General features: G+C 32.3%; 2 protein-coding genes, 1 long non-coding RNA gene and 1 pseudogene across 6 annotated transcripts; 2 read left to right on the top strand and 2 right to left on the bottom strand.

Moving 5' to 3' along the window:
- Positions 1-1,423: 1,423 nt before the first annotated feature.
- Positions 1,424-4,270, top strand: LOC104787011 (uncharacterized). 4 transcript variants are annotated; one of them, XR_015560441.1, is made up of 5 exons: positions 1,424-1,677; positions 1,910-2,113; positions 2,189-2,255; positions 3,348-3,411; positions 4,055-4,270. It is a non-coding gene; the product is annotated as an uncharacterized LOC104787011 (long non-coding RNA). The 4 variants fall into 4 exon arrangements; XR_015560442.1 differs by having other exon boundaries at positions 1,444-1,677; positions 1,946-2,113; XR_015560443.1 differs by having other exon boundaries at positions 1,448-1,677; positions 2,197-2,255.
- A 3,561-nt stretch (positions 4,271-7,831) lies between these two features.
- Positions 7,832-8,486, bottom strand: LOC104706306 (glutathione S-transferase T2 pseudogene; annotated as a pseudogene).
- Positions 8,487-9,745: 1,259 nt separating this feature from the next.
- LOC104786979 (B-box domain protein 31) lies at positions 9,746-10,468 on the top strand. The gene has a single exon (XM_010512470.3). The coding sequence runs from the start codon at positions 9,977-9,979 to the stop codon at positions 10,349-10,351; it is 375 nt and encodes a 124-aa protein (XP_010510772.1). The 5' UTR covers positions 9,746-9,976; the 3' UTR covers positions 10,352-10,468.
- Positions 10,469-11,204: 736 nt separating this feature from the next.
- Positions 11,205-12,873, bottom strand: LOC104786991 (zinc finger protein CONSTANS-LIKE 12-like). The gene is made up of 4 exons (XM_019227407.2): positions 12,234-12,873; positions 11,935-12,153; positions 11,551-11,852; positions 11,205-11,439 (listed from the first exon to the last, which is right to left on the bottom strand). Exons 1-4 carry the CDS (start codon positions 12,765-12,767, stop codon positions 11,319-11,321), a joined length of 1,176 nt encoding a protein of 391 aa, XP_019082952.2. The 5' UTR covers positions 12,768-12,873; the 3' UTR covers positions 11,205-11,318.
- Positions 12,874-15,231: the final 2,358 nt, after the last annotated feature.

The following is a 15,231-nucleotide window of genomic DNA, read 5'->3' as shown; positions in this document are numbered from 1 at the left end:
TAATTATTAATTTATAGAGAGACTTTCCTAATTTGGTAAAAAACATTAAAAATAAGATTTAATGGTTATAACTAATATTTTTATAAAATCAATTACAATGAAAATAACAATTATCATGTTTTGACAATAGCACTCAAAGATTTTTATATAGTAAAAATATCAAAACTGAACTCTAATAAAAATTAATGTGTCGATATATACATATAGTTGGATAATTCTATATAATTATTAATTTATATTATTGATGGGACTATATATTTACAAAAGATTTTCAAAAAAAATATTCTTTTATTATATTATCGAATAGTGTCTAAAATTACACTAATCCCAATTTGGGACCGAAGAAATTTATTAATTTATAGAGGTTATTAATTTATCGAGTATTAATTTATAGAGGTTCTACTGTATATAGTATATTTGCATCTGCCATGTTTGACTTTATATGATTACTCACGTTTTACTAGATCACTTTCTCTTAATTTGTTTGAACAGTATCACTCTTATAATTTATAAAATATATTTAACGCCAAAAAAATCTAATATTAATAATAAATAAATTTAATCATAAACAAACTTTTCTTAGAGAAACTTAAATTTTGATAATTAATTTACATATATTGTAAACTATATAACATGTTAATACTATATATAAGATACTTTTGTAATTAGCAGTGTTCAAGAAAGCGGTCTAGGCGGCCGTCTAGGCGCTAGGCGCTCAGCAAAAGCCTAGATGACCGCCTAACCCGCTTAAAATTACATACATTTTATTTTAATATTTATTTTTGATTTTTAAATTACATATAATTAAATTATTATGTTTTATATCTATATACGTAATTATAAACATTTATATGTTGTTAATATAACTTAAATAAATGTATTTTTCTTACCGTTGTTTATAATTTTTTATTTTTATAACATATATTTTAATATAATTATATATATATAATGTTTTTTTGTTGTAAACGCCTAAACCGCCTCAAAACCGTCTAGACCCCGACTAAGCGTTCTAGGCGCTAGGCGTTGGTCACCGCCCAGATACCGCCTAGCGTTTTCTTGAACATTGATAATTAATTGTTAAATATTTTCCAAAAAATAGAAATAACTCATAAATCCGTTATATTTACTAAAAACCTTCGGATTTGTGAACCATCATGATAATATCATACAAACTAAAAACCCTTGGTCGCATATGTTAAGCGAGTTTTGGGTTTTTTTGATAAGCCAAAATATAGATACTAATAAACCTGCGATACATTACAACAATTTTTTTTGGTTAAAACATAATTTATTACTTAAATGTTTAATTTAATTTATAATTTATTAGACAAAACAATTTAATATGATCAGCGGAAAACAACATTCCTACATGCTAAAGAGTCATATAATTTATATGATTATAATATATGATTTATTATATTTTGTGTTGGGAAAAAAAAAATCACCCAAACAGAATTGTAACCTCCGTCATTGTAAAAGTCATTTGTCTTTTTTTTTTTTCCTCCTCCTCCGCCTCCTCACTTCCTCCTCAGTAGCCTCAAAATTGGTACCTTAACCAATCTCCTCCTCTGATTTTGTCTCATCTCATCACGAAGACTGCTTAGTCCTCTGGTTCTAATTCTATTTAGGAAAGCGATTTCTTATGGGTTTTTCAGATTACCGACCAGAATTTCTTGGGTAAATTGTAAATTTATCTCTTTAAACATTTCGTAGGTTCTCTTCCATTCCTTGATTGATTTTGCATTCCTTTGTCAAAGTGGTGGTGCAGAATACAAAGTCAGTTTTATCTTTTCTTGAAGAAATCAATTTTTTTGGGTTTTCGTCGATTTGATCTGGTTTTTTTTTTTTTTTTTTTTGACTTGATCGGTTTCGTATCGTCGATAACCTTCAATCTTTTTTATATCTTAAGATCTTGTGTTGAATTTCTCTCACCTCAAATCCCTAGCTGCCTATGTCACCGATGCTTCACCTTGTCAATTGATTCTCCACCGCCAAACCCATCGGATTCTATCTCGCGCGGCAATTGGGAGACCCAATTGGCTTCAATATTGCCACTGATTGATCAGCTGGGCTTCTTCTATCGTTGTCCCTCTCAATTTCATCTCCAGATCAGGTGATAGATTAGTTGCTATATATTTTTGGGACTCTTTGATTTAGATTCAAAAAAATAATTGAATAATTTTTTTAGCTTCTCAGAGTAGTTCACTAGCACAAGAGTCTATCAAGTGTGGGAGTTGATGTTTTCGTACTATAAGGTGAGTTTGTAATGTTTCCAAACACCTTGTTGCATAGTGTTCTGAATGCCCCTTTGCATAGTGTTCTAAATAAAACGATCACCACTCATACGCCGCTGTTTTGGTGAATTGTGAGATTTTCTAAGTTACAGAAACAAAAATACACAGTTAGTTTTATACGTTTAAAAACTGTTGAAGGAAGAACTGAACGTACGTGTAAACGGTATTAATCTATTTGACCCACGAAGTTTACACATTTCAGTTTTAAAAATAAAACAAAACAAAAATCTGGTATAAGTTATTTCTTATAACGAAGAAAAAGTAACATGTTAGAATTAGGACCAGTGAAAACGTATCAATCCTATGTAAATGTTGAAAGAATAATTAGATTCTTAGATTAAGATGTAAATAAATCCTTACCAGTTGTTGATTGTTTGAAGAACTTGTAGTGGAGAATTCTGATTTATAGAATTATCAATTGCTCTAGATGGTTGTCTTTCACCTGCAAAATTATTAGAAGTAAAAATTAGAAAACTTGTTGATGTTCCACATATGAAATCAACAAACATTAGTAGCGCATCTATACTATATTTTTAGAGATTTAATGATTCATATAAATTATGTTTTGTGAATTGCTTCCATGTTTGGAGGAACTTGTAATTGTGATCTGTTTATAATAGAAGAACTCTATTAGAAAGCTAAAATCATAAAAACTTAAGGATTAGTTCAAAAACGAACAGAAATTACTTATATGAAATAAACAAACATTAGTAGCTCAACTATAATATATTTTTAGAGACTTACATATTCATATCTGGTATGTTTTGTTAATTGCTTCCATGACTGGAGGATCTTATAATTTTGATATGTAAGAACACTTTTAGAATGCTAAAATATAAAATTTAAAGATTAGTTCAAAACCAAACATAAACGACTTATAAGCATAGATTTTTGAACCCTGTAAAAATACATGCAAACACAAATTAGTTCCATATTAAGAAGAAACTTTTACAAATAGAAAAACGTAAGGATACTGAAAATCTACTTACTGTTAAAACCTTAGCATTGTTTATAAGTGATGATCTACTTACTTTTGAGTGATATTGCTTGTAGGAATGCAGAATCTTCACTTGGATGCACATGCACTCACTGGTTCGAAAAGCTTCACATCACCAAGGTTAGTGATTTGATTCGGAGCTGCTTATAACGTTTTATGAACTTTTAGGTTTTATGACTTTTTTATAAGCTAAAGAGAGTCGGTAGAAATTTTAGATTTGGTAAAATGAAATCTAAAATATTTATTTTCAAATTAAAATTTTAATCAAATATTCGTGGAATATGCTAAAATTTAAACGATGATAATATTTAATGAAGATCACGTTTGGATAGTATCCATATTGTTTTCGTACTATATGCATAAACTAATTATATATGGTAATATGATAAATATTGTCTAAAATAAATTCTTAACTTAAAAGTATCCATATTCCGTTGTTCTATATTTTGAAAGTTTTGAACGATGATTCGGAGATTATGGAGATGATAGAGTCTAATTTGTTGTTAGTTTTGGAAAGGTTTAAGTTTAGGGTTTTTAATATTCTTGATTTGGGATTTTAATATAATGATTAATGATTGATATTTTATTTAAAGACCGGTTAGTTGCTGTAAACGGCATTTTTCTAGTAATCAGATTTTTTGGGGTTTTAATGTCAAAGAGTGTTAATATGGTTGTTTCCTAATTTTCCGTAATACAATATTTATTATGATAAATTAGCATATTTTATCTTTCTAATTATTGTATTTACTAATTTTGCTCGCAGGTATAAGAGGAAAAATATGTTTGGATACACTTGTATCTTAAAGGTAATACCAAGTTTTTAAAGATCCGCGTGTTTTTGTTTAGTTAGTTTACCTTTTTGTCCTTGATTTGGTTTTTTTTTGTCTTCGTTTTCTGTTTTCGTGGGAGTATGTAATGGTTAAACTAGCAAGAGAAGAGAAGCCACCTGGTTAAACCGTTATTGCATATTACACAAAAACGACCAATCACCTATTTCAGGCTTTGATCATAAGATCTCAAAACCTGTGGCATATTCACAATTTTCTATTTCAAAACAATAAGAGAAGCCACCTTTGGGCTATGAATCAATGCATCGCCCAACATAGCCGTTTCTCAGGTGACTCCCATTGGAAACATCGGTTGATCGAGAAGTGGGTGCTCATAATGTTTTAAAAGGCTTTAATTTAACGAGGATGAGGCCCATTCAAATATTGTAGCCTAGGCATATCTAAAGTTTTTTTAATTTTTTTTTTTTACAAGTTTTTTAAATTTAAAATCGGTTAAAAAACTGATTTTCAAGCGTGATCGGTCAACAACTAACTAGACTGATTTGCTCAACCGTGGCGGGTGTATCCCGATCAACGACTAAGTGACCGTCTAGGTGGTTAGGCTGCCACGTTGTTAACAAGGAATACTCCTAAACAGAACTATACAATAATACACATTTAAGTTTGAAAGTCAATTGGGTAAAAGCCCAACCAAAGAAAAAATAAAACTAGTCTTCAAACAACAGTTCAGCTAGGAGGGTGGGTGTGGACAGCGGAGGCATTAACGTCATTCACTTGTTGCATTTTTCTTTTTCTTTTTTTCCTATAAGCTATATATATCTAATCAGTAGAAGTACTTTAGTTAAATTATGATCATTTAAGCAGTGGTTAACCATTTGGTCCATCCGTAGCCACACGTTCGTAATTCGTCATTTTGAAACTTATAGTTTAACTAACGCAATCGTCTAGACTCCCAACAAAATGCTTTAAACATAATAGACCATCGATCGTACCACCGTCCAAAGTAACTTCTCCTACATTTTCTTCAACAACGGGTCAAAAGACTCAAAAACTCTCGAAAAGATATTTTATAAAACTAGCCAAGGTTTGTAGTGACGCGTATACATGCATAAGTATGGTAATAATATATCCTACGTACCAACTATATAATAAATAAATAGAAAAATATCTGAATAATAAAACTCCCAAAAAAATAATGGTCACATACTTCGGGAAGATTGGACGGCTAAGGTCTCGTACCAACAGGCAACAATAGACATTAGCAGACAGAAAAATCTGAGGACAAAATTAGAAAATCAAAAAAGCTTCGGATTTTGAATCAATATGATCCACACAAGTGGACTTACGCATCAACACTGAATCAACTTGTGGACAACAACATCTCTTTTTCTCTATAACGTATCAAACACACAAAATATAATATTCTACGTCCGTCATTATTATATCAGTCCGTCTAATAAGTGTTCATAATTTTTGATATTACATACCACCCAAGTTATCTTATAATATTTAGTAGATGAATATCGTGGCGTTTGTCTAATTTAGTAGCGTGACCGTAGATATGAGATATTATTTGTAGATGTAGAAAGTTTTTCAAAAACTATATATTCTTGTCATTCACTATATTACCATCTTATTGCGATTTGTGAATGTGAATCTGGTCATATTTTTGAGCTATGTGCGTCAAATGCCGATCCCAACATTTTATTCTTACATCGCATATATGTGAATTATTTGTTTAAGGTAAAGTTATGGACTGTTTGGATTATTTTATTCAATTATGTCATTCTGCATTAGTATTGCTTTTGGCACTATGAATGTGGTTGTGAGCCGTTGATGGGGAAAAAAGAAATTAAACGGTTATATTAAAGGGAACCTCTGTTTTAAAAGATTAGAAGAATAAAAAGGCTTTTATTTCTCTTCTATATGTCATTTTTCCTTTTTTGTTCAAAGGCTTTATATATTATATATTTTGTATAATGTATTCTCATTGTTTTGTTGCTAAATAATAGATCGTTTTGGTCTTTCCCTTATGTTTGAGAGATTTCTAAGCATTCTTCCTTCAGACCATCTAAAAAACTCAAGATTTCAAGGTGGGAACATATGTTTTTGTATTTTTGCTTCACCTAAAATTTATTTTATTTTTGCCTCGGTCATAAAATATCATTTGTCAAAAAAAACGCCGTCAATTTGATTCATTATTTCCAAAATTTAACCGTATCAAAGCAAGATTAAAGGCATAAAAACAAACAGTTGAACAAGCATGGGAAATACCCACCGCACTATATGGTCCGTCTCTAATTAATAATCAACGTTTTGATTTGTTCGGATTAGTCTTTAATATCGAACATGTGGTGTGGAAGAATCTAAATAACATTAAATATCATTCAAGATATTTAATTTGTGATTATTATATACTTTACACTTATCTCTATCTTCACGTAAAAATTTTAGTAGTTTATAGAATTTAAGTTAACGAAATGTATAACTCCGTCGTCAGTACATGTGTACACGATGGCGACGGATATCATATGTTGCCTATGTTTCATATTTAAACGATAAAATATATTTTAGCAAGCTAATTTATGTTAACACTAAACATTTGTAATAGCTATCTTATTATTTTGATTAGAGAGATGTAATGATATATATTTCGAAAATGGATGAACTCTCACTACTTTGCCTAATGAAGGATTCAAACGAGTGGTCTTCAAATAATTATTTTATCTTCTCTTTTAAGAATTGTCGTATGTGTTAGTTAAGTTGTTTTCACAGTGGATTAATAAACTTACTATATATGAGATGCAACAAAGGGGACTTCACTTGTATGGTTCACATCCAAAGCTTTTTCAGGATGTATATTGTAGTACAATTTTAACCCAAAAAAAAAGGTAACATTTTTGTGGTGTATAATTCACACGCACACATCTAAATTTGAATACAAGCCATACCATAGTATACAAAAGCATGGTTTACGAATAATGTGATGTTAACTACAAAACCGAACATTGTGATGTTAAAATGCTTTTTGAGTACTAACTTATATATATACATACTTTAAATCCTTACTCTCCATTGGTAACTTTTTTAACAAGTTTGTTAGAAATATTATAATCACCAAAAATACAAATTTACTTACTAAAACTTTTTAAAGATTTTGTAAAATTTATCCCTCCAATGGTAAGTTTCTTAACAAGTTTCTTAGCATTACATTTAAAAAAAACAGAACTTGTTTTACAAGCAAAACAGAATTTGAAAGGCGAAATGGACAGAAGTGAGGCTTTCCCCTTCTGTTTGTGAATGGGATCGTCCTCCTAATGTGAATGAGAAGAGCATTGTTTGCCTTCTCTTGGGACATAAACGAACCTGCACGTATATAGATGTGGACTCATATATAAATTGATGAAACCAAACTTTCAATTTCTCTAATAAACACAATTCGCTGCAAACTAAAAAAGACACCGAAACAAAAACATAACACAGACTTAAAAGAAGAACTCAAACCAAACTCAAACTGAAACAAGAACACAACACAAACTAAAACAAGAACATATTCATTCAAGAACACACAAACATACAACCGATCTTGTCAAAGTACAAAAACTGAAAGAAACAACATACTATAGTGACTCTAAACTGATTAGTGTGACAACATGTCATTAATTAACTTGTCCTTTAGAGCCTTTTCTGTTTCACTTAGTGTTTCTGTTTTTGAAATTAGGTTTTCAAGCATAGTATGCTTGGTTTTCTTCTCATGCATAGCAAAAGCCTTCTTTTGCAAAGCAAAATCCTTTTATCTCATACATCCTTTGGAGCTCCAACATCTGAAATTCCAAGAGAGCCTTCTGTTCATCGCAAGTGTTTGTTGTGCTTGTTGTGTTGTTTTTTTTTTTTCCTTTTCCCTTTGCAGCCTTAACACCAGGAGAACGACTAAGCGATTCATCCTCTCCATGAGTTTTCCCTTTGGAGCTTGTATCTTGTGCAGAACCGTCGTTGCACTTCCTTCTTTTTGTCCCTGCAGTACCTTTAGTCAAAGATGCAATCCATTTCTGATCATGTCGAAACTCTCTCCAAGCATGCTCAAGGGTGAACTTTATCTTGTAATCATTAGAGAAGATTTGGTATGCCAATTTCATGACATCATCCTCATTCTGGCCAGAAGCTCTCTGTCTTGTTGGAGCCTCATAGCTTCCTACAAACTTGCAAACGTGTTCATTGATCTTCTGCCACCTTTGCTTACAGTGAGTAGATTCTCTTTTGTCTGCACCAGCTAGCTTAAGACTTGCAGCATAATAAGCTGCAATGTGCGCCCAAAAACGACCACCTTTTTGATCATTTGCAGTTATAGCATCCTTACTAGTATTGAGCGAAGCGCTGATCTTGTGCTCTCATACATTGGATTCTCATCTTCTCACCTTTAAGATCAAATTTGATATCATTTGTGGGGTTAATAATCCAAAAAGTCAAAACAAAAATAATACTACAAGAATCGAACAAATAAACCAGATTTATGCATCAATCAATCCACAACAACATCGAGCAAAAAAATCCTACAAAATTTACAGAGGAACCCCTAAAAATAAAAACTCCTTAGCTAAGGATTGATTCTACGCTTAATTAACATTTTTGATTTTTTTTTTTTTTTGCTTTATACCCTAAGAAATTTATTAACATCTCCCCAATGGAGATGACCTAAATCAATCACACGCAATGTATAGCACTTCTAATAAATTAATAATAATCCAACCATTTAAAATTAACAGTATTATTTGGAATTCGTGGGGTAGCTTTCACTAATTAAAAAAAAATCAAAAAAATCTTTAAATGTGAACCATACAAGATAAGTGAAGTCCTTTTGCTTCTTGTGATAGTAAGCTAATATAATTAAATAAACGTTGACTGATTAACCACCACACAATGGCCCCCAAAGACAACTAATAACACAGATATTGATACCACCCCTAAATTCTAGCCGTTTCTTATGCTTTACCCCCTTATCCTCCACTAATCTCACTTGTACTATCTTTAATTTTTCTTCTTACATCTTTTTTGATAAAATTTTCTCACAATTCTTAAACATAAGAACAGATGGTGCACAAAAATAACAGCAGATTTTTGGTCAGACTATTTTTTTTTAATATAATGTTAAATTAGATTCAAAGAAAAATAACCTTGGTATGCATAATTTATTTGATTGCAAAAGCTAAATGATTAAAAAGAAAAAAAAAATCGTAAATCACAGTCTAGTGTTCAGCTATAACCCATAGTAGTAAGCCTTTGTCATAAAGTCTGTCTCCCATCTAATTCTAGAACCTTAAATATAATGCAAATGCCTCAAATTGTATATTGTTTACCTTGGAAAAAGAAAAAACTGAGATAACTACACGATTAGCTATGTTTTGGCTTTGGAAATCATAATAGATTGATGGTTAGTCAACTTTTTTGTACCTTTCGGTGCTTCTATTTAAATTTATAAATCCTCAATAACTTGGTTTTTCTCGTACATCGTAATCATTTTACAGACATTACAATATAATACTACAAACTAACATCATATCAATGATTCATATTGAAGTGGTGGGTGATGAGAGAGTACATGAGTTTTGTTTCGAAACTTGAATATGCATGATGCATCCAAAAAAAATATGAGGACGATAAAATTGCTTGGAGGAGAAACGTTTTCATCATGACTATGTTACCCCTATTAAGGGCATTTACGTCAAAATAAAAGGGCAATATTCATCCACGTGTACAACAAACAACAACAACACCACATTACAAACCATTTAATCCCCTATATAAAATGTGCAACGTTTCTCCTACTTACAAATCTTTCCTTCCACAACCACAAGAACAAACAAGAGAGAGAGAGAGAAAGAGCAAAGGTTGAGAAAAAAATGTGTAGAGGTTTGAATGAAGAAGAGAGCAGAAGAAGAAGCGACGGAGGAGGAGGAGGTTGCCGGAATCTATGCACGACACCGAGTGTTCCGGTTAGGTGTGAGCTTTGTAGCGGAGACGCCTACGTGTTCTGTGAGGCTGACTCGGCGTTTCTTTGTAGGAAATGTGACCGGTGGGTTCACGGAGCGAATTTTCTAGCTTGGAGACACGTGAGGCGCGTGCTATGTACTTCTTGTCAGAAACTCACGCGCCGGTGCCTTGTCGGAGATCACGACATCCACGTTGTTTTAACGTCGGCGACGACAACCCTGGAGGATAATAGAAGTGAACAAGTTAGTAGCAATCATGATGAGGTTCCGTTTGTGTTTCTCTAATTTTTAGTTTTTTTTTTTTGGTGTAAGATATAAATATTCCTAGGGTTTTAATGCAATTTTCTATAAGAAAAAGTCTCGGAAATTTATAATTTATGAAGCTTAGAATTTTATGAAAAATGGGTATTGGCTAAAAATAGCAACAAAAAAAATCTGCAATAGAAAGGAAAGAAAGAAGGATCGTTAGTTATTGAGTTTATTCTTCGAATCTTTTGTTATTTCTGTATGCAAGTGTTTGTAACCAAAAATAACAAAACTGTTCCATACAAAATTGCTGCAAAAAAAAATAATTATAATAATCAGAGCGGCATATGGAATCACTTGTTAGAATTAAGGAAGGATATATATATATATACAAGAACTATAATAACTAAACTTTTTTGCAAGGGAAACATCTTCTTAATACAATGATAGAAATTGGTGTTATGGCTTCTTTGATCAGCCTTCAGGCTAACTCACTAATCAAGTAATTTTAGGAAAGATTGGACAAAGATGATGCGATTAAGAACTAGTTTCCCTTATAGCCTTGAAGCACGGTAAGCGCGTGCTATGTATACAGCCTTTATACAGACAAAAGAATGAAGCAGGTTGTAATCACTGCTACTTTATTCATGAAAAAAATCATCTGGGGAACTTATTTGTAAAATATGAACTAGGACTTTTCCTATTATTAAAGGGCAAAAAAAAATCCCATAAACGGGTAAAAGATTCAAAAAAACAGAAGAGATTTGTTATTTACGATATATTAACCATCTTCGTTCTGTTTCTTCTCCAACGTTCCCATGCCTCAACATGTTGATTTCTTCGATTAATAAAACTGTACACAATAAGACAAAATGTTACATTACTTTACCGACAAGAAACTGTTTTTACCAACCTTATCATCATCATGATGAAGCATGATTTGCTCTGTTTGAGGAAAGAAGTAGCAACTTTACATTTCTATTTTTGTATAGTATTCATTTGGTTATTAGACGGGAGATGATGGGTCATAGTCATAATTGTCGCCAGCTTTCACAAATCTTCCTTTCACTCTTTTTCTCGTGTCAGCTCTAGCTTTGCGAGATGCATATCGAATCTGTTTCCCAAAACTACAATTCAAAACAAATATATAAAACATGATTTAAAAAACATCCTATCTAATTAAGTTTGGTATGAACTCTGTTTTTGTAACCATTTTTTAATAAATGAATAAAACTTACGTGCGCTTTAATCTCTTCTCCTTGTATCTTAACTTAGCCTGGTTTCTTGCTTGTGGACAACGAAGTTCAAGATTTGATTCCCATGGCGCTTCAGTCATTATAAACCCTGGATTCATCCCACAATCCTGGTAATCCGCTGCGCTGGTTTCACCTGTGACGTTGGAGATGGTAAGAGACATGGTCGGATGGATTTGTCCGAACAAGACAGGTGATGGAGGAAGAGGAAGTCCAGTAGTGTTGATGTTCATTTGAAACGGACCTGTCTGATAGCTCGTGTAATCTTGTTGTCCTGGTGATGTTGTCTGAAAACAGAATATAACTCAATTTTCATAAGAAAGTTTTCTTGAGGTATTCGAAACTCCAACAACAAAATGCTAAAGAGACCTCTAAAGCCTTGTCTATAGTAGTAAAGTTTGAGGCGGTAAGGGATGTGTTATCCTTGTCGATCAATAAGCAATTTGGTACCGTATGGTCTGGTTCAATGTGTTCTTCTGATGAGCATCCGATGATATCATCTCCAACGTCAAAGTTTAACGGCGCATTATCCAGGTTTAGATCTTCGCATAGATCTTCTTCAAGTTTAAGAAACAAATCAGGACATCCCTGGAAACACACACACATAAATGAGAACTGCATTGTCCATCAAGAACCTATAAAACGAGTTCAATTCCTCTATATAGTACCTTAGATTCCATGCAAAAGAAAGATGACTGATCACTGAGATTCTCAGTGTAACTGATGTTGTGTGGCACCATGGAATAAGAGGAAGCGATCAAACCATCTAATTCGTTGATTTTCGCCATTCCAAACACGTCATTGTTGGGGCCATTCAAGGGAAAAGAACCAACGAAAGGACTAACCAAACCAGACACAGAAGGTTCAAGAATTGAAGACCACATTCTGACAAAATCTGTCGGAGAAGGACAACCAGAGAAAGGGTTCAAGGTCTGAAGTTTAGGTCCTAACGCGGAGCAGTTGCTTGCATGCCAGTGACATCCTTGGCAGTACGAAACCTTATCGTCAAGACAGCGAATCACGGCTGGCTGTGAGTAGCATTTCTGGCAGATCAAAGAGCGTGTGTGCCTGTGAGACAGAGGATTCGCAGAGTGTATGTGGACGTCGCAGTTTAGGCATAGTTTAGCCAAATCGGATTTGCAGTAAATCACTGCTTGTGCGGTTGCACAGTGGTCACACTTTGGCTCCATACTTAGAGACATGATGATTGATGAACAAAATAATTTTTTTAAATTAAGGAAAATGTATAGAGAATCAGACGTTTATTTTTTTTTTGGTATTTACCGATCAGCAAACACACGTAAGATCCTGCACGTACGATAAAGATTATTCATGAAACATTTCAGAGCTAGCTCAGAATTAAATCTTGGAAAAAAAATGATCAATTTGGGATTTTAGGTCGTAGCAATATGGATGCATGATGGGGTTTTGTGTTTTAAATTTAACAATAAATGTCGTATAATAATTTGTTACGTTTCAAAGATAAGCACATGTAAAGTTGTGTGTGTGTTTTTGTAGTTAGATGTGAATTGTAATAATTGTTACGCTTTTGATAGCCTCTTTGGAGGAAGAAGCACTCACTTGATTGGTAAACCGAGATCGATTAGTCCGATTCACAACCTTGGTAAAAATGTAGAAAAACTCGAAAGCCGATAAGGGAAGATTACAAAAAGAAACAGATTACAATCTATGAACAATTTTTTTTTTACGAATCGAATGAGAATGCAAATAACGAAGGAGAGTTGTTACAGTGGTGTGCGAATCACGTAGAAGAAGGTGTGTGTGAGAGAAGAAAGAGAGGTAGGGTTGATCTGTATTTATACCTAGTGAAAACGTGTGCTCACGCGGTGGAAAAATCCACGTGGTGTAGTAACGAGCCGTCATGTGAATTTTATATGAAGGCATGCATATTTATTATAATTCGATCGTCGTCATTCGTCAAGGCTTATCCGATTTTTTCTTTGCTCGATAGATTTTGTTCTCTCTGTGGCAAACCTTAAAACTCGTTCTTTCGGGTCGATACTATTATTAATTACTATAATTAGTTACTCGTGTGATATCTAAGAAATTTCTTGATATCGTTTTAAACGCGTAACTAATGCTTTATTACATGTCTTAATTACTTAATATTAAGGCACGTTTTTATTTATTTAAATCATCGGTATTAGATAGTTAGGGTACATTTTCTTAACTAGTTTGAAAGATACTATCAATTGTTCTGAGTTGTAACTTGTAAGATGCCTTTTGGTATCCCTAAGGACCCTAACATTTGATATGTATTGATGTAGTTGTGACATGTGAGTTAATGAATTCGGCCATATCAACATCTATATTATTATTGATCTAAACAGTTTAACACATGTTTTAATTATTGATATAAGTGATGGGTTAACTGCACTCACACCCACTTTGGGTTTAACTTGTTGCATCCACACCCACTTTACAAACTTGGTATACTTTGTTAAGTTTTTAGCTTAGATGTCATTGTTAGTTGGACAATTTTGCCCCTCTCCTCTTTCTCTCTACATTTTCTCTATTTTTCTCTTTTTAGTTATTAACACTTTAAATAGTCATCATAAAACAAATTATATATATAACATGTTATGATTATATATTTTTTACATTTTAAGATACATATTGCTATATTTTTTACAAATAATGTATCTACAATATTGTATCCACAAATAGTTATCCATGTGGACAAATATCGTATCCACAAATTGCACTATAACCCCATATGTTTCGATATGGATATGTTGTCATAGTCACCTAAATTGATGTGTATTACTTCTATTCTGTATGAAGAAACACAAGTAACTATCTATTAACAATACTGCAATTGACTATCTAGTTATCATTGAACAAATGTTCAACGACAAATGGATACGATATTTGTCCACATGGATAACAATTTGTGGATACAATATTTGTGGATACATTATTTGTCAAACTTATCCAAATAGATAACCCAGATCGAATTTCATATAATCTAAAGTGATAAGGAAAAAGATCTAAAGATTTCACCTTCTCTAGATTTCCACCATTATTGGAATGGTTTTTAAAAACTTTAGAAAAGGAATGTGAGAGAGAAAGAGAGTGAAACATAAATAAGTTTTTCTCTTTCAATGGATGAGCAAAAGCAAAACAATGAAGAAGAAGATATATTGTTTGGTTGAATAATTGAGAGAGAGATAGAGAGAGATAGAAAGAGAGAAAAAATAGAAGGTGTTATAAGGAGCGAAGGATAATATGTAATTAAACTTGAGAAAAGTATATGAGTAATAAAAAGTGGATGTGAGTGTTAATACTTTTGGAGAAAGTGAGTATGAGTGCAAAATTCCCTTGATATAATCAGCCATGTATGGTAACTATTAATATATTTTCCTAACTAGTTTGAAGGATTCTATAGGTGACTCTTGAATAGAGAAAATTGTTTTTTTTTAAATAGAATTTCTAACTTTTGATCAAGCCGTCCTGGAATTTTGGGATCCCAACCCTTAAAGAAATCACAATCTATTTCATAAGAAGTTGATTTTAAAAGAAGAATTGTGAAATCTGAACTAGCTAGTGATCTTATTACATAATTAATCCTCAAAGACCTAACTATTTAACGTATGCCTTTTTTTACATAATTAATCCTCAGTAACGCGTATGCCTTTTTCAAAT

Source organism: Camelina sativa, chromosome 1, assembly GCF_030686135.1.
Source record: "Camelina sativa cultivar CO46 ecotype springtype chromosome 1, ASM3068613v1".
NCBI lineage: Eukaryota > Viridiplantae > Streptophyta > Magnoliopsida > Brassicales > Brassicaceae > Camelina > Camelina sativa.
The sequence above is the reverse complement of the archived record's forward strand: the minus strand, read 5'-3'. Positions and strand labels throughout refer to the sequence as shown.

Coding starts and splice junctions, on each gene's coding strand:
- LOC104786979 (XM_010512470.3), top strand. CDS start 9,977: ATGTGTAGAGGTTTGAATGAAGAAGAGAGCAGAAGAAGAAGCGACGGA.
- LOC104786991 (XM_019227407.2), bottom strand. CDS start 12,767: ATGTCTCTAAGTATGGAGCCAAAGTGTGACCACTGTGCAACCGCACAA. Junction 12,154..12,233: donor TCTTTTGCATGGAATCTAAG/GTACTATATAGA, acceptor GTGTGTTTCCAG/GGATGTCCTGATTTGTTTCT. Junction 11,440..11,550: donor GAGAAGAGATTAAAGCGCAC/GTAAGTTTTATT, acceptor TTTGAATTGTAG/TTTTGGGAAACAGATTCGAT.